Below are 22,327 nucleotides of genomic sequence, written 5' to 3' on the forward strand. Positions count from 1 at the left end.
GGGTTTTTAAGTTAAAAAAACGAAAATTTTCAATTTGTAAATTAATAAATCGTAATTTTAAGTACAGAGTGACACAAAATAAACGTTATATTTAAAGGTTTTATAACTTTTTTATTTAAAATAAATTTTTGTCTTTTTTTAAATTTTAATTGAAAAATTAAATCTTATCAGTGGCGACTATTTTCTGTTTCACAAGTCGTGCTCTTACTATCACATTTTCCATAACTATTTGCAAAATTTCTGGTTTATGGGATGAATTTCACTCTGAATATTGATTTTCAGTTCGCGGATGATTCAATGTAAGAAACCTTTGAACAAATCAAGCAAAACAAAACTCTGGATTCTCAAAGTCTTTCTATTATTCCCTGTATTTACGCTATTCACGCTCTACTATATTTTATTTTCTCAGAAACCTTGGATGCGGGTAATATGAAGATGGGAACCGGTTCATTTTTCTTCATTTATTCCGGAACAAAGGCGGAAAAAAGCAAAAAATATGGTTTTGCGAGGGACGTATTTAGGATGTAATAATAAGACGTTGTGAATGAAAAAATGAATGGAGAGAGGATGATTTTCTTATTCAGTAATAAGTTGAATACATTTTTCTTTGGTATATTCCATTTTTGATGTAACAAACAAATAATTAATGGCCCATCGGAACGCACAAATTCATCCATCTTGCGAACGCCCGTGCTCACTCCGGACCGAAAAGCCTTTAACAAATCTTGCCGACAAGGTTCCGATAAAGTTTGTCATGTTCTTAAATACGTATTTACGTGAGTTTTTTCCCCGAACGAACCGAACACACCGCGCACGCTTCAACAAAGCGAGAGTTTCAAAACTCAAGATGCTCGGAGTGTTTGTTGCGTACCCTTGGTTCCTATATTTCTCGCTTTCACCCGCTTTAGGTTTCCCGTTTATCAGAAACATCAATATGTATCATATAATAGTGACAATTGGCGTCTTTTTCTTCAGACGATCTTAATAAGGATAATGAAGGAACGTACGTTACACGCCTATCTTACGTCGTAAAGAGCGACGTTGTTTCTGAGGAATTTTAACTTAATATGCTTGGTGTGTCTTATAATTTCAAAAACGTACAAAGGCATCGGATATCCGTATTCACTGCGCGCCAAAAAAACAGCGAAATACCTTAAAGCGATTAGGGTTTAAGTTTGGCACGTTTAGTGGTGTTCGGACCAACATAATCATTACCAAAGAAGGGTAAACGTACGACGCATTCAGAGTCAAATACTCAAGTGAACGTGCACCTTATTCCTGAAATTTTGGGAACGATCTATGGAAAATGTGTTACGAAGAGCTTGACTTTGCGAAGCAGAAAATAACCACACCTTGCAACTTCTAATTTTCGTTTAAATCATTAAAGATATACAAAAAAAGATATAGAATATTTAAACCATAACGTTCATTTTGAATCACCCTATAGTAGCTTCGGTTATCTAGGCTTGCGATTATTTAAACAATATCCCTGACTTATGGAGCTTGGCTTAACACCAACCAATTTTGTGCCTAGAATGGGAATTGTCGTTATATCAAACCTGCATCTCAGATATCAAACCTTTTTGAAATTATGTGCCTCTTTGAACTTGAATATGCATACTTCCCCGAGCAAAATTCATCCTCGTCATGCGATTATAAAAGATGAAAAAGGAGGATTATTACCTCTAGAATGTAATAAGTGCGAGAACGAGAACGAATCTTGTTTCATGCTCTTGGATTTTTTTCCTGAACCTGCAGGATGCCGCGTAAAAGTCTCCGTAAATCGCGTAATTAAATGTTCGTAAGGAGTTTGAAAAACAGTCTTAAATTTTCTGCTTTGTCGGCATTAAGGTCAATAATTTGTGCCTTTGCGAAGGGTACTACTTAAGTTCTCGTTCTGTCTTGTGGTTTTTATTACATGCGAGATACAATTGCTTGAGACCGTTTGCAGTAGGTTTTACATTAGCTGGATGGTTATTAAAACTGGCTTCCAACTACGCTTATTCTAGCGAACCTCTCATATCATTTCTTCTGCCTTCCTCAAGGCAAAACACTTGAATGGTTATAACCCTCTTCAGTAGTACAAATTGCCTACTGCAGCAATTAAAAATGAAAACATTTATACAGAAAAATCTAAAAATAATAAATGGGCATTGTCGGAATCTTTCTTCGCAATTGTACTTATTTCCTTTGTAAATGGATGACATTTAGCGAGATTCGCAGAAAGAAAGAATTGCTGCATTTATCAACACATCACCGGATAACGGCATATTATGATAAATAAGCACAATATTTAATTTAAAAATTGTTTCATAAATTCCGGATGTTTTGACTAAAGGAAATTTATAGCACGTATAATATCCCAAAATTTGTGGAAAAATTGAGAACCGCCATCGGCCTAGCTGATTTTAATGCAAAATTAACCACAAAATTATTATTAATTGAGCAAATTTAAACCATTATTCACTCAAAGCGCATTATAACATAATAGGATAAACTAAAAGCCTTTTTAAGCCACATTAAATCAAACACATACTATAAGCGAATTTAAATCGCGAAAATTTCTATATTATAATTAACAAACTATGAAGAACTTTTCCCTCTCGCTTCGCTCCGAAAAATTCTTATTATCATCGATGCCACACATAATACTACACCTAACTAGTGCGGAAAGTGATTTTATACTGCACACGGATTTTTGTTAAACAATTGAGTTCAAGAAAAAATAGAGCGCGGTAGAGCAACTTTACCACACGCTTGTACAAGAATTAACTTATATACTTCATTATCTCTTATTTTTTCCAGATGATCCTAACTGAAATTCTCAACAGACCAAACGACAGAAAATCTTTTTACTTCTTAGGGCGGAACATACCTTACTGGGTGTTCAACGCATATTGTGCCATTGGTATGCTCGCTTTTGGTGCGGCCTGCTCTCAGCTTACCACTGACGTCATGAAGTATACCATAGGTATGTCCCACTCTGTATATCAAAAATATAACTAAATTTGATGATTTACAGGGAGACTGAGACCTCATTTCTACACTATGTGCTTACCAAGTACCAATTGTTCCTTACCGGAAAACCAACATGTTTACCACACAGACTTCACATGTACCAACCCCCTGTATATTCACAATAAGAGACTCATGAAAGAGATGAGGTTATCATTTCCATCAGGACATTCATCTTTTTCCATGTATACGATGGTGTATTTTGCGGTAAGTTACAATATAGAACCATCAAGTAATCTTAACTTTTGACTGATAAACCGAGATGTATTATTCATGTTTAGATTTCATAAAAACGAAAAGGCAAACATCTAATCCACAATGCAACGTTTTTTACGCAAATTCCTTGCAAACGAGACGTTTTATTGAAGTGTATCATTATAATTCTTTGAAGCTAATGTTGGCTTAAGATAAGATAAAGACAGAAACGTTTCAAACATCCCAAGTGCGCACAAAGCTTTGAAATGGCACTTTAAATTATTTTGGTATATTTTAATACCAAAATAATTACCAGAAATATATTTTCAGCAACATTTACAAATGTTCTTCCTTATCATTTAATATTCTGCGATACTAGTTGTCTCATTTACCACAGTATATTAACAATGGCCCAGTTGGCCAATCCAAGCACATTCACCCAGTCTTCAGACCATTAAATCACGACTAATTGGGCATTTAAAATAAGTACACAATACCTTTAAATTTATTGCAGAGTATATTCTGCAATGGCTTAATGGTGCGAGCACCAATGCACGTCCTGCTTAATTAGCGAGTTTGAATAATACATTGTAGAAGGATTTTTTTTATTTCGTTCTGGGGAAATTGAAATTGAATCGGGGTATCAAGCAGTAAAGAATCGTGTCTAGACGAGATTCTGGGACGTAACAAAATTGGTATAATATTTTTGCATGCAAGTTCCATTTTTCTTGTATTATAGAATTATGATAGTCCGAATTGGGGTTTGCCATGAAAAATGACGAACACTTGTTAGATTTTTTAATCCATAAAATTTCTTAAAAGGGATTCAATATGAGTAATTAAGTCGTCTTATGCAAGATTTCTTTATAACCAAAACCTATTTTACTTATACGTTTTTTATACAGGAAGACCCAAGGACAACAGAAAAATCTATATAATTTTATGGATTTTTTTAAAAGAATGGTTTCATTCGTTCCTAAGTAAAACTATACTGTCGTATTTATTTCATTTGTATAAATTTAAATTTATTCTCTCCACTCCAAAATTTTGATCCAGAAACTGCAGTTAAAAAACACAGAACCAAGAAAAATAATTTGTTGCTTTAACTAATTTTAACTGGCAAACCAGTAAAAATCTAATCTTGCTTTGTTGTCACTATGAAACCTATCGTTTTACACTCGGTTTTACATTTTTGCAAAATTCTCGTTTCCTTGTACCACTTAAGAATGATATAGCACACACAAAGTCCCTGTTATCTACGGAAACGGTTAATTCTTAAGAAAACCGTACGAGGCAGCACAATGGTAAATACAATAGTGTGTACTTTGATTGCATCAGAGTGTGCCAAAAAACCGTAGCAGCTACCAATTCTCTTGTTTTAATCAGAGCATCCTATGTATGATCTACTTCTTGTATTCTACGTTTAATTCTAATAATAGTGTTATTAAATAATTTTCCTTATCATTCATCACAAAAAAATTTGCGGTATTCCGTTGATTATTAATTTGAAAATGAATAGCAAAAGACTTCCCAAAAAACCATACATAAGCAAAGCCGATAAAATTCACAATAAGAATGTACTTAAAATAATAATAGCTTCTTCAGTTGTGCCACTTAGGTTATATGAGTCACCTGACTACCTTACTATCCGACTAAGCGCTGACTATCTGCACTGAATGTAACCAAATATTCGCAATTATATACATTTGAACCGCCCTGGCGTCGGTTAGAAATTCCTAGTGTCCCTTCGCCCTCGCGTTGGTGCGCCATCTGTGAGAGCCTCTATTGTATGTACATTATATGTCGCACTTCATTAGGGAATTCAAGATTCAATAATACCCATTAGATGTTTTTAGACCGTAGAAATTTGATCACTTTGTTACAGAAGTCTTTAATATAAATCATATGTATATTTCTGTGCTTTTCACAAAATTCAAACGTGCATATGAAGGGTTGAACTACGATACCTCGTAAATTTTCCGTAAATTAGATTTTATTATTTCTCAATTTTTTCTTACCTAGGTCTATTAGCGTGCTATTTTACATTTTAAAAGCAAATAAGTAAAACCTTTCAATTTCTAAAGGTACCAAACATCATATCCTATCAGTAAAATAAAATCAAATTATTTATAGGTACCATCACTACCTATTTATGTTAAGATCTTGAATCTCATCATTAAATTTATTTTTTCTTAATAGATTAATAGTTTCCACTCCAAAAATTGTTCACATAATTCCCGAATGATGGAAAATCTATAACCCCGTTTTGATGAAATAAAACCTAACTATTTTACAAGTTTTCTAAATTTTTATTTACATAAACCAAAGTCTGAAGAATCTGCAGCAAAACAGAATGTCTAATAATGAAATTGTAAGAAGACAATAATTATAAAACACGGTTGTAGCTGCTCAAACCAATATGTTCATCGAAATTTAATGTAAAACTCATTAAAAATCATTGTCAAATATCTAAGAATTTAGAATAAACGATGTCACAGAATCCAATTTTTTAAATCAACCGATTGTACTTAACAGATTAAAATAAAAATCATTGCAAAATAATGAAATATCTAATTTTGAATCTGGTTGCACCACGTTGTATATATATATATATATATATATATATATTATATAGTATATATATATAGTTATATATATATATTATATATAGTATATATATATAGTACAAAAAGAGATCTGGATAAAGCGTAAAAAATTCTATATTTTTTAATTTTTAGAACAACGCTTCGTATCTATTTATATCAGCGTTGAATAGAAAGGCAAATTATATTATATATTATTAGAAACATGTATTGGAAACGCCTCTACTTGACTTGATAGAACTGACCCACCCTGTATAAGAAAGGTGTTTGACCTACAGAGAGGAAAGCAAAACTAAACCCATACTTTCACAAATTTTATCCTATCTGTAATTTCCAAGATTTCCAAGTCCTCAACTATATTTTACCCCCTTCATAAAATACCACATTTCCTAAGTACTATAATTCGCCATCTTCCTAGCAATTTTCTTTATGTTCAACTCGCCATCACCCCGAATTCCCATCATATGCACCAACCCATGCACCCACCAGCTCATGGGAATCAACGTCAGACCCATCTTGTTAACCACATGAACACGCAGCCTTAATGAATATATTATCGTGTTCGCCGACTTAATGATACACCCCGTGAATCAATTTCGAGATCCCTGATAACGAGGAGGTGCCAAGAATTGCAGGATGCATAATTCTGCAGGATTCCTCTCTTGACAACTCGGAAAACTTTTCCTGCAGTTTAAAATGTTATTACAGGCTGGTATTGTTTTACATATGAGCGATAATCATCAATTTGCGGGTGATTTACACATTGTTTGATGATGATTCTGAAAAGTACTGAACGTCAGAGTAATAAAGTTTATGCTAATGTTATGGTTTTATGTAGATATATCTGCAGAAAAGGATGACATGGGATGGCTCCAAGCTTTTAAGGCACACGCTGCAATTTCTGGCTGTGCTTTCCTCAGTATTTACTGCCATGACTAGGGTGTCAGATTACAAACATCACTGGAGTGATGTCCTCAGTGGACTGCTTCTCGGGACCATTGTAGCCTGGATCGTTGTAAGTGCTCTAAAATCATGGATAATGCATACCTAAACTGCTAATTCCACAAATACGTGGGAACAAATCATAGTGTTCCATCTCTTCTCTCCAAATATAATTTTTCCAATAAATCATACAAAAATTTAATGCCCACGTGAGGGTAAACGTTTTTGAAACGTTTATTTGTTAATATGAACTAATTCATCAAACTAGAGGAAATTATTTGTATGGTATGTAGTACTTGGTGGTACAGGGAAAACCAGAAAAAAATCTTGGCCGAGGGTTTAGCCAGTAAATAATACTTTTTAGGTAATCGATAAAGTCTTTAAAAAATTGAAGGCTACCAAGTTGTCGACCGTGTTTACTATCTTCTTGAGGGTGCTTTAGGGAACCTAGAAAAAAACTATAATTAGTTTATATCGAGAATGACCCCAGGGGTCCTAAAGGCATCTAGGAACAATATGGAAGAAATAGCGCTAGTTATATTTCTATTTTCGCTCATACAGATCTATTTTTTCTTGCTATAATTTTTTGATACTAACGCCTCACACACTAGTAGGACTTGTGGGAGCGATGAAATTGGACGCTATTCTGAGTTAAAACTAACTGAAAATAATATTCATCCTTTTTTGGGAGACTCTGTAAGGTTGCCACTAGTTTTAAAATTAACCCTCATTAGCCTCATGTACATCCCCCTTATTGATTTTTTTATGAAATCATAAATAAACTCATCCGAGGGGTTGTTAAATGGACACCCTGTATAATAATAATAATTACGGTTCTTTGATAATGGTTCTTGGTAGCGATGCAAACATTTGTTACTCTTAATTGTGTGGACGTTATCGAAGGCATGCTAGCATATCAAATTAGATTTATTTTCCTATAATACAGTTCACATAGAATACTTACCACCAACCTGGGACACATTGAGTCTAAGATTAATCCTAGTGGATATCTACTAAATTGAATTTACAGACATTTATGAAAATTTCAAGAAATGGTACTCGGTTAAACAGGTTTTGCTGCATGACCTAGGTATGCATTATCTTGTGTTAAATGTAATAAATAGCGGATTCTATTGGTTAAAATCGTACTAAATTGATGTTCATATTGGAATTGATTGTTGTGTTGTGTTTATTGTGCACTAAATTTCACAATGCAATTCGCTATGTGTATAAGAAAGAACAAGGTTTTGGAAGATACTAATAAAGGTTATAACACTGAAATGTATTACGCACTATAAGGTGTGCGGTTTGTTGCACTTAACTAAATTTTGTAAATTTACAGGCCGTTTACTTTGCACGGTATCGGGCCAACGACGTTAATTTAAGAGACACTTACATACCGATCTAAATTACACAGAGCACAATCATGCGTTAAGGGCTTTTGAATTGCAATAATGAAGGTATTTATCTTATTAAGAATATTAAATAATAAGGCAATTGGACGGGCTATTTCGGGAGGTTGTAATCTCGTCTTTGAGGTTCACTCCAATGAAAACAAATGGGGTTTTAAATGGAGATTTGTGCCTGGTCATTGGGCAATTTCAGTGTGTGTAAGAAATTTTGTTTCTGATGTTGGTCCAATTGTCTTCATTTCAAATTCTGTGTCCAGTAAAAACAACCGCTTGTTGTTAACACCTCATGCTTTAATACTAAAATCGCTTGCACCACCAAGTCTCACACGCTTTAAGAAATAGATTTTGTACAATAATAACGATAAGAGGTCTTATCGTTTACCATTTATCAAAAATTGGTTTCCGATAATGATTTTATTGCCCCAATAAATCGAATATCAGTTTAAACCTTTATATCTGTTTCGTGTCGACAGAAAAACAAGGAACACCTATGAGTTTCTAAGCATTCCGTTTTGTGATTATGTAGTAATTTTTTAAATAAAATTTTATTTACAAATACAGTTGTGTCTGGATATAACGAACACGCTTACAACAAACTGAGGTCAAAGGACACAAAAAATGTCCTATAAGGCTAACACTTTTTTTACTGCTTATAGCGAACTTTCGGATAGAACGAACCAATTTTATCGTGTATTTAGAGTTTATTTGCCGTTTATATCCAACCGTGAACACCGTCATCTATTAGAACTTTCTTAAAGGAACGACATTAAGAAATTTCTATTCTATATTTCTTGATTTGGAGATGCTATGAAGAATTGAAGAGGCAATTCGAAAAGATTTTCAAAATTTCGGCTTCGAAGAGTACGTCAATCGTGTCGAAAACATTATGTCTACTGAGTATATAACAGACGAAGAAATTATTCAAGCAGTCACAAGAGGTAGGTAACATACACACATGAACAATGACTAAATCACTATTTTTTGTGAACGCAAATGTACACAGAAACAAATTTTTTAGGTGAAAATTTAGATGAAATGAGTGGTATTGACGAGAGTGGAGTCCAAAATCACCTTTGTTCCTTCAGTTAAAGAAAGGAGTCAGAAAGTGATGGAAACTCGCTCCTTTTTACTGCCGCAAGCAACTTCAGAAGAAGTTTGGAATAGTTTTTGTGCCATAGAAAATTTTATCAGCAAACTTAGCTTTAAAAAGAATGTGCAAACCAAAATAATAGAATATTTTTTTCATAATGAGAGTAGTAGTTTGTGTCTTTTTTAACCGTTTCTTCATATTATATAGATGAAATAACACTCAATAAGTTATAAATTATTTTTATGGTATTTAAATAAAATATTTTAAACCCACTAAGACGTATTTTTTCGAAAAAATTATATACATATATGTATCACACATACTACATATTTAATTTGCTTTTCTTTTGCAACGAACTTCGGTTGTAGCGAACCAATTTCACTTTATTCTTCAAGTTCGTTTTATCCGGGACAAGACTGTATTATATTCCTCCAGTGAAGATGATTTTGGATTAGGCCATTTTCACTAGAGAAGCCTTGAGTTGTAGGTCTATAATTCTAAATCACTGAAATATTGTTAACAAAGAAAATATAAGTCGAATTTCTGGGGCACGCACCTTATTAGAAGTAGCATAACATTAGCACTAAATCAGCACGTTTTGAAATGAAGAACTGTTTTATCGAGCGCATTCAAGAAGAAATTTAAACGCTACATTGTGCTTTGTGCAACGGATTGCACGAGGATCATTTTTCGGCAAATTCCTTTCTTTTTTTTTAATATCTGGTTAAATTCTCATTTATTGTAAAGCTAAGCTAGAATTCACACGATAAAATTAATCAATGTCGTCCGAGACTCAGATTAGTTTGTTTACTATACAGGGTGCCTGAAGAAAGGTTAAAAATAAAAATTTATTTAATGCTAGACTTAGTAGGTATATACAAGGTGTTTCAGCTTTTTTGTCGCAGCATTTTAACGGCAGATGAAACTTTTAAAATTACATTTTTAATATGGATTTTTTGAAATATTGTGAGCATATTTATGAATATTGCATTAACGTTTAATATACGGGGTTTCCTTTGCATTATAAAGGCTATTATTGATACAGTTTGGCTGTGGCCGCTAGGGCGCTTTGTATTGTACTCATTATTAATTATGTACTTAAAAGGTAAATGTAGAACTAACAACAATACTTAAAATTGTTCGTCACGCAAGACATTATTTATTGCCGTATGAAAGCATTTTTTTTTGTTAATTAACAGGCGTGCGTTATCAGTTGCATATTTAAAGACTGAAAAAATGTTCCGACCGACGATAAGAGAAAAAATGTATGAAAAAAGTATAATTTGGCATAAACGGTTATTGTTTTGCCTTTGCTAACAAATAACGAATTTTTGCAAGTTGTTCAATTGGGAGTTAGTTTAGTGGATTATAACAAGACGACATTTAACAGAACAAGAAATCCAAAGGATTGTTGGGATGTTTGGGGGTGGTGCAACCCAACATAGTGCTGTTCATTTGCAAACCTCTCAAGGTGTGATTAGTAGACCTAGGCCTCTCACGTTTCCTAAAAGAACGTAAGAGACGCCTGGCTGGGGCAAAATTAGCAAAACCCTGATTCAAGGTCGTTTTATAACTTTTCAAGCCAAAAGAAACATACCTCAAATAACATTCCAGTTGATATCTGAATTACAACTTGCACATAATGTAACGATTAGTGCTCAGAAGTGGCAAAAGGCGTTTGTATGAATTCAATCTTCATGCTACATGCCAAATCAGGATTCCTCTTTTATCTCGTGGAAATCGAGAAGCAAAAGTCGTGTGGTATGAGGAACATTCGAATTGGATAAATGAACAATGAGGTGCTCTCGTGTTTGCCGATGAATCTCGGTTGGGTCTTCGTCCAAATTTAAGACGAACTAGGATATGACGCGAACTTGGAATGGTAGATCGTCTACAAACTGCTCAAGAGATATAGATTTATCGTTGAGGAACAGGTATGATTTGGGGTAGGGTTAGCATAAGCGGTAAAATTGATCTCGTTCCCTTGGAGCGCTTTTTAAATGCCGTTAACTATCGCATGATAGGATTCTTCAGCCTGTAGTGATACCCTCATGCATGAGCAGCTAAGTCAAGTTTCATGCTTATGCAAGATAATACTCGTTCACATGCTACACGCGTAGTTTAAAATTTGTCGACTGAAAAATCTAACGATGTCTTGCCCTGGCCAGTGCAGTTTCCGGACTTAAACCTCACCGAACACGCTTGGGATATGATTCAACGATGAATCCCACCCGAAAATCAAGCTTTTAATACTCGTGAGCTGATTATTTTATGCCTCAAAGAGAGTGGACAGCAATTGATTGAAACGATATCAATGTGCTCATTATGGGTATGAGTAGATGTTGTAGAGCCGTGTTAAACAGTAGAAGGGGCCATACTCATTATTAATTTTCTTTTTTGTATTACTTATTGAATTTATGGTAAAATTTAAATTTTTCTAAAAGCTAATAAGTTTAACCTTTGAGACATGTTAGAAACGCTAAATATAAGAATTTGTGGTTTTCGTACGGAAATAAATAATCTGTTGTGATTTATCATTACTATCTCTAGACTTTCTTAATGTGTGTATATCAATGAATTGAAATGTTCCGTTTCAAAGAGTTTCAAAAAAGCCATTGTTATAAACTCCTACCCAGACGTTCCCACTGAATTCATACTGAAGATTTCTTTTATAAAAATATTTTATACAGTAAATCATATACTTGAATTAAACAGATTTTGAATTTGTATAGAAATTTACATAAAACTTGGAATATCGGATTGATCTGTTTTTGAAAAGCTGTCGATTCAACTGCGCTTCCATATTTCAATAAAAAGCGGCATTTTGAGAATATGCCTAATACTTAAATATTACTAGTAGTGACATCCGGCCTATATTCCAAAGTTTAATTTAATTAACAGGATATACCAAAATATTCTAAAAATTGAATCTAAAATTTAAAAAAAATGAATAATATACAAGTGATACAAAGAATGAAAGTTGGTAGCTACTGTGATTTCTTAGAAGATCCATGTATACTCGAGTATGATACTGTTTTATGGCTTTTAAGAAACTTCTAGGAAACGTTGCAAAGCAACCAATCTCATTTTAAGGGGACTCGGGACTTATTCATATTGTATACAGGCTGTCAAAATAAAGTTCACGACTTAATCATATAGATCTTTAATCGTTAAATTTTACTATCTAATTAAAGTATTTTCAGACATCCTGTAGATATAGACATATGGAATCAAAGCTGCTTTTTTGGGCAAGTTTGGGGTGAAACTCGGAGTACACAATATTAACTTTTGATTCAGTTTTTGCAATATTTTCACTAGTTACTTGTTAAGTTCTAAGTTGAATTAATGTCTTAATGTATTTTGGATAGCTGAGGTTAGAGATTCCGAAACAAGCTAAGAGTGATAATATTTCTTATTCTGACTTATTTAAAAATTGAATACTATTATGTATCATAGGTAGTTCAACCAAAATTTTTCGTATATTCAAGTTTCTTGAAAATTCAAAATGATGCATGAAATTTTTAGGAAATTAATATTTCTTCGTTATCCTGCCTTCGTTAAGAACAGAAGTATTTCATTTAATTTGTATGTTTATTCCCATTTCTGAGTAAAGTTTAAAGAGCATTTATGTAGTTTTCCATGTTGAAAACCGTAACGTTGTTCTAAATTCAATCTCATCTTGATTTCTGACGACCACTTTTTCGAATTTGTATCTCTAGAACCGAGTTGTTGAATTCGTGGCATAAGCTAAAATTTACGAGTCGGATTCGGGCAAAATCGAGTTTAAATCATGAGTCTACCAATCGGCCTTAGAGCATTAAAACAGTTGAAGATCTTTAGTTAATTGTGTTTAAATGTATAATTTTTAACGTTATTGTTAGCACCCAAAATGTTTTACCGTTAATGCAATGAACATTTCTAAATTTGTCCCAATATCAGGTTTTCAAAATCCTGCTAACTTTGCCAGTAAGATAATTTCCATGGAGATGAAAAAATTAGCCAATGTTCTACTAATTTCATGGTTTTTATGAAACCTTACTAGTTAAATTACTAAACCGGGCCTAGATAAAATTCCTGACAACTTTACTAAGGGAATAATGTCCATGCAAACGTTGAAATAAAGAGAAAGTATTGATCAATTGTGTGGTTTCTATAGAAATTGCCCTCTTGGTAAAGTTAACAACACTTTGATCTATTGGTTATAAGGCTCAATTTTTCAGACTCGTAGTAACAGTGGTAACTTTACCAACAATTCTATGTTTTTTTTATTAAAGATGAAATGATTGTTAAAATCTTTAAATATAACAAGGCTCCTAGATTGAATCCTATTTACGATTTTTGTGATAACTTTCAATTGTTTATGCAATTTTTTTTCTTCTTAAAATTACCTTTTGCGTAAAACTGAAGATATAGCAAAGATGCCTAAAAGGATTGATGTCTTGCGTTTCATCCCAAACTAAGTCTCTGTTGCTTTAACTATTTAAATAAATCATTTTGAACACAATGTACTAAGTTATTTGTATTTTTGTATGATAATTATCTTCCAGATTCGTTTTTCTGATATTAAATAGCATTTTAATTCCAGGCAAAGTACTTTTCCACTTTATTCTCGACAAAAAGCAGCAATAGTGACTCTTCAGAACATTCCGAATTAAATGGGCACAGTAACAACAGGGCCACAGCAATAGGAGTTTAAGTCAGAGTAGTTTAGTAATAAATAATTTTTTAGAGAAATTTGTAATAATTGTCCCTCAGTTTTTAGATTATTAAAAACTGTAAAGTTTTAGTAACCTAAAGCTTCTGTATCATGCATCCGTGATCCGACCATCTACAAAGAAGTTTAAATTATAATAACTAATTTTCATTCCATGTCTAGTTGATGGTGGTTGGTGGATACAGTTTTATTATTTATTTCTAATTGGTGTAGTCAGATGACGCATACATAAGACGGATGTTTAATTCGGCCATTATTTTGATGGTGTTTAGTACCTTTGTTTAAGCTACTTTGACTTTGGTTGTAAGTATTTTTAGTATTTTTTAGCTAATATTATTTATTCTGTAAAAAGCACAAGTTGTCAGATCTCGAATGTTTAGTTGTAGGGGAAATTATGTGGTGATTAAAAATCATCAGATTTATATTTAAACTCTCAAAAATTGGTTCTCCAAGCTAATCCGGGCAGAGCTTCAAAGAATTAATCTACTAACAATTTCGAGCTTTATGGCAGTCTACTAAAAATAATCTCCAATTTTTAATTTATTTAATTTTATATCGACATGTATAAACTGCCAATAATAATAATAATACTTAAGAGTAAAATCGAGTACCTAAAAAAATCTTACATAATGTAAATATACCCCTTGAAGCTGTGATCCCAATGTAGTGTTATTGTATACGTTAGAGTGCAAACTCTTTAAAGTACCTTATAAATGTCTTATTCTAGTGGTCCTAAAAATCTTTATATAACATAATTCGAGTCAGAGTGTATAATAGTATAAGCTTTAAAAAATGTGGGCAATATTATTAATATTGGCAATATAATACCAACAGTAATAAATTTAGCAATAAAATAATCTTCAAAAGGAAACAAGTGTTGTCTTATCTATATGACGTGTATTAAGTCTAAAAGTGCGTCATTTTTGCTGCAAGGATTGGGTTTGTAAGGATGTGTTTATTAGTATTTTATGGTAATAGAACTGCTATATAATTTCTGACCTTTTTGAAAATGAATGGAATATATTATTCACTAAACGAGTCAGCGGCAGTTGAGGATTCGATTTTACTAATAGGAACGTATAAAAATAACCTCATAATTTAATATTAAAGTCTAAAAATCAATGAGTACTGACTTATCAATATTATTTCTTAACTCTAGAATGCTACTCATATTTTCTAATATACAAAGAGTACCCTGGGGTTCCAGTGTACTCCAATCAATCTACACTTCGAGTATAAACACACGAATCAAACCAAAGAAGCCCGCATCAAGACGGGATATCGGTGATATGAAGCTACTGTGAAGGACAAGTCGGTGGTAGCTAGCAAAAAATCTTAGAATATTTGTTCTTTTCTAGGGTACAGGTGTACACGGGGTAGCATTCGAGGGTTAAATATAGTTGTTGGTTTAATTTCCTTTAGTATAATTTATTTCAATTATACGCTTCTTAACAAGAAAATGCCTTCTTTAGAACTTTTCTTTGATAACTGTCTTCTAATAATGCTTCACATTGTATAAATAGGACTTTTAAGAATCAGGAAATGTTATTCTTCAATTTCTTTATTTAATAGGTATTTATTTTACCTTTAGAAATTGTCTTACTAATCTTCCTATAGACCAGATTTCTGTCACTTGTACCTCTTATTAATTGCTAATTTTCTCGTTATCACTATTTTCATTTTTATTGCTTTTAATATTGTTTTGCAACAAAACTGTTTACGAGTCCATTGAAACTTTGACTCATAAAAAAATAAGCTTATGGTATCTGCTAATAGTATCTGCTAATAGTATCTAGTAGTATGGAAATATTTATGTACCTTTGCAACCGACATTGATCAATGTCAAATATAAAAAAATTATTATTTGTAGTCGCGCAATTAATTTAGACGCCCCTCCTTAAAATAATAGATATAAGTACTTATTACTGTTATAATATTTTTGTTATTTATGTAAATAACTTTCTTATCTACCTAACTGTAATTGATGGGGAAACGTTAGTTGTAGATATTTTCGATTTATTTCTTTAGAATAACGGCAAATGGTTTACTTTTTCGAACTGCTTATTGCCTGATTTGATTTATTGATACAAGTGCTTAAAAATAATACATAGGATGTTTCCAATGTTATGTGGCATTATTGCTATCACCAAAACTCTAGGAGATGCGACATGAAGAGAAAAGAATCGAAAAAGTTAAACTTTTTTTAATAAACTTGTAGTTTTATTAAAAACGTTTTCGACCAATTTCACATTTTCTTCGATATCCTAAAAATTAAAAACTATAGCAAAGCTATATATGGAAAATTAAAAAGCTCTAAAAATGGCAACTTTTTCTAATTTAACTAATATGGTACCTCTTACAGTGTCGAAGGTAGCAGTAGCACCACATAACATTTGAAACAACCTGTATATGAATGAAATGAGAATATATGTGTATTTATATTTAAATTATTTATTTTATGCTAAATAATCGGACATTTGTCAATATTAAAAGATATTATCCTTGTTGTGTCTGTCAGGATTTTCAAATGAGTATTATTAAATTCGGACTCTTAATATGATTCCATGTGATATTTGATTTAATATTCATAAAATTATAATGATTTATTATTATAGCTTATGCATATGTTAAACATGATTTTTATGATTTAAAATATAATATGGTAGCAACAGGAAAATAATGATTTTTATTATTTCCACCTTTTATTTATACAGGATCATTCATCAAACATAAGTATAAGAAAGGTCAACTAGCCGCCAAGGAGTGCAAAAAATAAAGCATATTTAAAATTAATTTTATATTTAATCAAAGCAACGTGTGATCATTAAAAAAAACTCGCAGTAAGCGGTGAACCTTCAATGTATATTTCAACGGCTACTTGAGTTTTTTTTAATGATCATCCTTTATAACATAATATATATAATGTATTCAAGAAAAATCTTCAGACATACTTAGCGTGCTGCAGGGCAATTTTAGCACATGTATGTACATCTTTATCAAGAGGATCTGAAACAAAAAAAAACTAAGCACATTTAATCGCTAAATTTACCGAGTTTTTTTATTATCACAGTATATCTTTACTCGACAAACGGGCTTTTCTCATCTATTTATCATAGAGTGAATTTCTCAGTTTGTCGTCTCCAATTTTGTCGAAGAAATTTTAAGTTTTCTTTAATATTGTTATGACCAACACTAACAATACCAAATACTTACAGATTTTATGTTTTCCGCTAATGGGGTAGAAAATGGGTAAAATAATGGGATTGCTACAAATTAGCACATAGGAACTGTCTGATTCTCCTTTACCTCCGAACCTTTTCTGATAGGCTTCTTCGTCTAAACAATCTTCAACAGTCACGCAACCGAGCAAACAACTTGTCGGGTATTCCTTAGGGAATTTTAGTGTAGGATCTAAAATTTGTATTAAATTATAACGTCTCGCAAGCATAAATAAAAACTCTTTCAAATGAGGTATCATTTGAGCTATAGAACCATCCTTTATAAAAATATACACCAACCTTTATAAAAATCCTTGTAAAAATTCTCCAAAGCCATTATTTCTTCATCTTCTGGCTGTTTAGCTGCAGCTGCAATCCATAAGCGGCCTCGATGTGTTGTTGGCCACACTCTCCCTTCGTGCCTAGGATTTTACATTTTCTCATTCATGGTGCACGAATTGGATATGGATCACATATAAAATGCGACAGTTAAATGTTATATATCTCTCAAGAAACGCAAAATAAATCCAAAACCACAACTTTTATGCAAGCAGATATGGACAATATTGATTTATCATCATAATTCAATTAAAATTAAAAAATATGTTGATCTTTGTGAGAAACACGTATATATATTTGCGTCAAGTTAAATACATAAAATTATATGAAAGTTGCCCGGCATTACAAGGAAATTTAAATCTTTACCAAATTAAATATCTTGAAAATAATAAAGCCTAAACGTATTTTTGTTTTCATATAAGGCGGGTGTTAGTATCCGTACCGAGAGCAATTATAACAATAATGAAATTAGTCAATAACTAACAAAAATTAGTTCAATTTACCAAGTTCTCATACATTTTCTATTAATATGTAATTTTTTTAATAATCTCACATGATGACTAGAAAAAATAGAACTCTTTCAAGAAAAATACTTTTACGTTTAAAAATTACAGAAAAACAAAGTTGTCCTTATATCTCGGAAATGTGAGTAGGTATTAGGTGTACAACTTTGCTTCCGCCGTTTTTGAATAGATGTATGTAGCGGTAAGTAATGATCGAAATAAATAACCCCATGTGGGCATGCAGGAGCCTTGGGCACCTGTTAACATAACCTCATAAAAATATTAGTCTATTTGTGTCTTCATCATAAAGTTATTCGCAATTGAAAATGTCAGTGTACGAGCCAAATTCTCGTCATTTGCGGGAGGTTTTACTTTTCTGCTTCAATATGAAGAAATCTGCTGCTGAGGCTCATCGAATGCTCTCAGATACTTATGGGGAAGCCACTATTAGTGAAAGGACATGTCGTGAGTGGTTTCAGCGCTTCAAGAACGGTGATTTTCACGTCGAAGACCAACATAGCGGTGGAAGAAAGAAGGTTTTCCAAGATGCGAACTTGGAAGCATTACTTGACGAAGACTCGTGTCAAAGTCAACAAGAATTGGCACAATCATTGGGAGTGACTCAACAAACAATCTCAAAACGCCTCAAAGACATGGGAATGATTCAGAAGCAAGGATATTGGGTGCCGTACGAGTTGAAACCAAGAGATATTGACAGGCGTCTGTTCGCTTGTGAACAGTTGCTTGCAAGGCAAAGACGGAAGGGATTTCTGCATCGTATTGTGACTGGGGACGAGAAATGGGTTCATTACGATAATCCCAAACGCAAAAAGACTTGGGGATATCCCGGCCATGCTTCCACGTCGACGGCCAAACCGTCTATTCATGGTTCCAAAATCATGCTCTGTATTTGGTGGGATCAACTCGGCGTAATATATTATGAGCTGTTACAACCAACTGAAACAATCACAGGTGCTCTTTATCGAACCCAATTAATGCGTTTGAGCCGAGCATTGAAAAAGAAACGGCTGCAATACAACGAGAGACATGATAAAGTGATTTTGCAGCACGATAATGCTCGACCCCATGTTGCGCAAGTGGTCAAGAAATACTTGGAAACATTGAAATGGGAAGTCCTACCCCACCCGCCATATTCTCCTGACCTAGCTCCTTCTGATTATCACTTGTTTCGATCCATGGCACATGGGCTAGCTGACCAACACTTCCGGTCTTATGAAGAAGTAAGAAATTGGATAGAATCGTGGATCGCTTCAAAAGATGTCCAATTTTTTCAACACGGGATTCGTATGCTGCCCGAAAGATGGGAGAAAGTAGTGGCCAGCGATGGACAATACTTTGGATCCTAAAGGTATAATTAGTTTTTTACAATAAAATCGCGAAATTCGGAAAAAAAACGGCGGAAGCAAAGTTGTACACCTAATAGTATAATCTCCGTGTAGTTACCACGTAAGCAACCACTTTGAATTCTCGTATCTCAACATCAAATCAATAGAAAAACAAAGTAAACTCACTTTTTTACCCCTGCAACTAATAAACTGGCATAAGGCTGATGCATACTTAAACACAAGCCTTGGTCCATTTGAGTTATCATCTGTTCATCCACAATTTTGTTACATATATTTATTGGCATTTCACTATCTTCTTCTCCTTCCAAATCTTCTGGTTCCAGAGGTTTTTTATGCCGCATTTGAATTAGCAAATCAACAAGTTCATCTTGATCTTTCTAAAAGTTTCATTAAAATAAACTAAAATTCAGAATATCAATCTTACATCTTGTTTTGGAAGGGACTTTTGACTCTGCCTTTGAATGCTCTTATAAATTTCTTCAACTCTTTTCAAATGCTGCATGGAATCTTCTAAAAGCATTTGCCTCAGATGAAGATCACCCCGTGTGCTCTCAATCACTTTTCGACTAGCAAAATCAAGTGCCACTACCATTTTTTGTTTGCTGCCATCGGATTTCTTTGAATTGATTTTGAAATAATCATTATCATCATCAAAAACTTTGTTCAATTTAGGCCTAGAATTTTAACCAGTGTGTTTGAGATTCTTTATATCTAATACATATCTAAGTAATACCTACTTCATTAAAGGTTTTGCATTAGAAGAACTTTGTATTTCCCCTCTGATGTTTACCTAAAATAATTGAATTTTAAGTCTTTTCTAAATCCCCATTCCAAATGAACCAAACCTCATTTCCACAATACAAACAAGGCCCTGGACCTTCTAGGAAACAATGAATTCTGCCACACTCAAGACAGTTATTCATGAATTCATGTTCTTGGCCCATGCAATCGCATGCATGGCGACCTGAGATAAGTATTATTTTTTTAATAATAATATAACTCTCCAATCGACCGTCACTACAATAAATTGCTCACCTTCCCTCTCTTTCTTCTTCTCTTCAAAATCCTTTATGTTCTTAAATTTAGCTTTCCCTTTCTTGCCTTGATTCCCACTCTGGTTTCTGTCTGAGGGCCCCCCTTGCTGTCCCTGCTGCGAGGAGGGAGGTGTATATGATTTGGAAGCTTTTAGTGTTGAAGTTGGCGACTTATTTGTTTGAGGCTGTTTTTGTCTTAATTTCTGACCAAATAAGACATATTTAATAGTATTATAGGCATTGAGATGAGCTGAATTTTGGCGGTTTACTATGTTTTCCATAAATTCTTCATAGTCCTCTTCATGTTTTATAGAGGCAATATAACTGAAATTCAAAATATAATAATGTATGTAAATATTATACTTATGTAATTTATGTATCAAATGGCACATTATAAATTGGAACTTTTCTTATAGAAATATATGAATGTTGTTAGATTGAATCTATGAAGGTTCATTGTGTATTACTTATTTGCAAATTCAATTTATTACGTGAAACTTCTTTATTTATGAAAATAAACAAATACTATTTTATGTTATGTTTTTCACTATAACTTACCATACAATATTTGACTCTATGTCATTGCCCAGAATCACTTTTAAATTGTTCATAATTTGTTGAGTGTTCGACATGTTTTCTTATTTCGGCGTAGGCTGATCAAAGAACGTATTTAAACTAATATTATTAAAAACACAAAAAAATAAATTTGAAAGTTTTCTCTAGTATTTTATGTTGCCCTATATGAAATTCGAACTTTACAGTTTTTTAAATGATCTAGGTCTAAATAGGAAGAAAAACAATATACAGAAGAACTAATAAATCCAAATACCTAATTTAAAATTAAATAGAAAATCGGGAATGGAGTAATATTAATAAATCTAATCTATATTATAATTAGTTATTAGATAAAAATATCTAATTAAAAAAAAATAAATCAAGGTTAACAAGCTTGTTTTGAAAGTCAACGGTCAGTTGTTTGTCAAAGTCAAATTACGGTTAGATTTGTCAATTTTAAATAGGGGTTTTTATATTATGAACGAGTATAAGAACAATAACCTTAATTCTTAATGCATTGTACTGCGAAAAATGTTTTACCCTATAACACAATCGAGTATATGAATAAATTAATACTTAGATTAAAGATATATCACTAATTACTATGAAGAGTGTTTCAGGTCCAAGATCCTTAATTTAAAGATTCAGAAAAAACAAAGGTTTTCCCCATTTAAAATCAATAAATGTGACTAGCCTGCTGTCTTGCAAAATATAACGAAAGAGTCGAGGTGGTGAAATGCTTGCTATCCCAGATTTGTAATTTGGACTAAGGATTTAAGGGGAACTGCTCTTAGACATATACATTTTTTTTTTGGTTTTTAAATACAAAAAGACAAAATAAAAAAAAAGTAACAATTTTATTTTTGTATTTTTCAACTATTTATGTGTGTCAAATAAAGTTTTTATGACGTCTGTAATGTATTTATAATTGGCATTCACAGCCAAAGTGCTAACAGCTCAAGGATAATAATTCCCAAAAAGCAAATTTATGGCGAAACGGTGACAAGCACCTAAAAATATTAAGCGATACTCTTGACCTAGAATTCAATGTTCTGTCCTGCGATGATGCTCATTTGTCTTTTTATGATGCTTGTTTGTTTTTCTTACTCAAAATCCATATCTTCACCATTGATGAATTGGGTTACTTGATATTAGTAATTTTCGTAATATGAGGGAATAAGCGAAGGTGAAGATTAAAAAAAAACTATATGATATTTTTTGAAAAATTAGCTCCTAATTTTCTTAAAAATTAAGAAAGTCATAGCACGGTAAAGTTTTCAAAAAAATGTTTCATTTTTTAATCTGCTCTCTCGTCTATGCTCTAGTGTTGCGAATATTAA

At 32.6% G+C, this 22,327-nt stretch overlaps 2 protein-coding genes across 3 annotated transcripts in view; one reads left to right on the forward strand and one right to left on the reverse strand.

Annotated features, from left to right (window-relative positions):
• Positions 1 to 16,641, forward strand: part of LOC136416104 (putative phosphatidate phosphatase) — a 32,390-nt gene extending 15,749 nt beyond the window's left edge. Inside the window, exons 3-7 of one of the 2 annotated variants that reach the window (XM_066401119.1) lie at positions 2,806 to 2,971; positions 3,023 to 3,222; positions 6,652 to 6,828; positions 8,098 to 8,215; positions 13,843 to 16,641. In XM_066401119.1, the coding sequence (XP_066257216.1) occupies positions 2,806 to 2,971; positions 3,023 to 3,222; positions 6,652 to 6,828; positions 8,098 to 8,163 (609 nt within the window). In that variant the 3' untranslated portion in view covers positions 8,164 to 8,215; positions 13,843 to 16,641. The remainder of the gene's footprint in view (positions 1 to 2,805; positions 2,972 to 3,022; positions 3,223 to 6,651; positions 6,829 to 8,097; positions 8,216 to 13,842) is intronic. The other variant, XM_066401118.1, reaches the window with a different exon arrangement.
• The window catches only part of LOC136416041 (activating signal cointegrator 1), a 44,601-nt gene extending 23,435 nt beyond the window's left edge, over positions 1 to 21,166 (reverse strand). Inside the window, exons 1-9 of the mRNA XM_066401017.1 lie at positions 20,991 to 21,166; positions 20,434 to 20,756; positions 20,244 to 20,362; positions 20,136 to 20,188; positions 19,823 to 20,072; positions 19,564 to 19,775; positions 17,490 to 17,611; positions 17,185 to 17,382; positions 16,882 to 16,977 (exon numbers count right to left, since the gene is read on the reverse strand). Of these exons, the coding sequence (XP_066257114.1) occupies positions 16,913 to 16,977; positions 17,185 to 17,382; positions 17,490 to 17,611; positions 19,564 to 19,775; positions 19,823 to 20,072; positions 20,136 to 20,188; positions 20,244 to 20,362; positions 20,434 to 20,756; positions 20,991 to 21,064 (1,416 nt within the window). The 5' untranslated portion in view covers positions 21,065 to 21,166 and the 3' untranslated portion in view covers positions 16,882 to 16,912. The remainder of the gene's footprint in view (positions 1 to 16,881; positions 16,978 to 17,184; positions 17,383 to 17,489; positions 17,612 to 19,563; positions 19,776 to 19,822; positions 20,073 to 20,135; positions 20,189 to 20,243; positions 20,363 to 20,433; positions 20,757 to 20,990) is intronic.
• Between the last annotated feature and the right edge of the window lie 1,161 nt (positions 21,167 to 22,327).

This window comes from Euwallacea similis, chromosome 22, assembly GCF_039881205.1.
Source record: "Euwallacea similis isolate ESF13 chromosome 22, ESF131.1, whole genome shotgun sequence".
Classification (NCBI taxonomy): Eukaryota; Metazoa; Arthropoda; class Insecta; order Coleoptera; family Curculionidae; genus Euwallacea; species Euwallacea similis.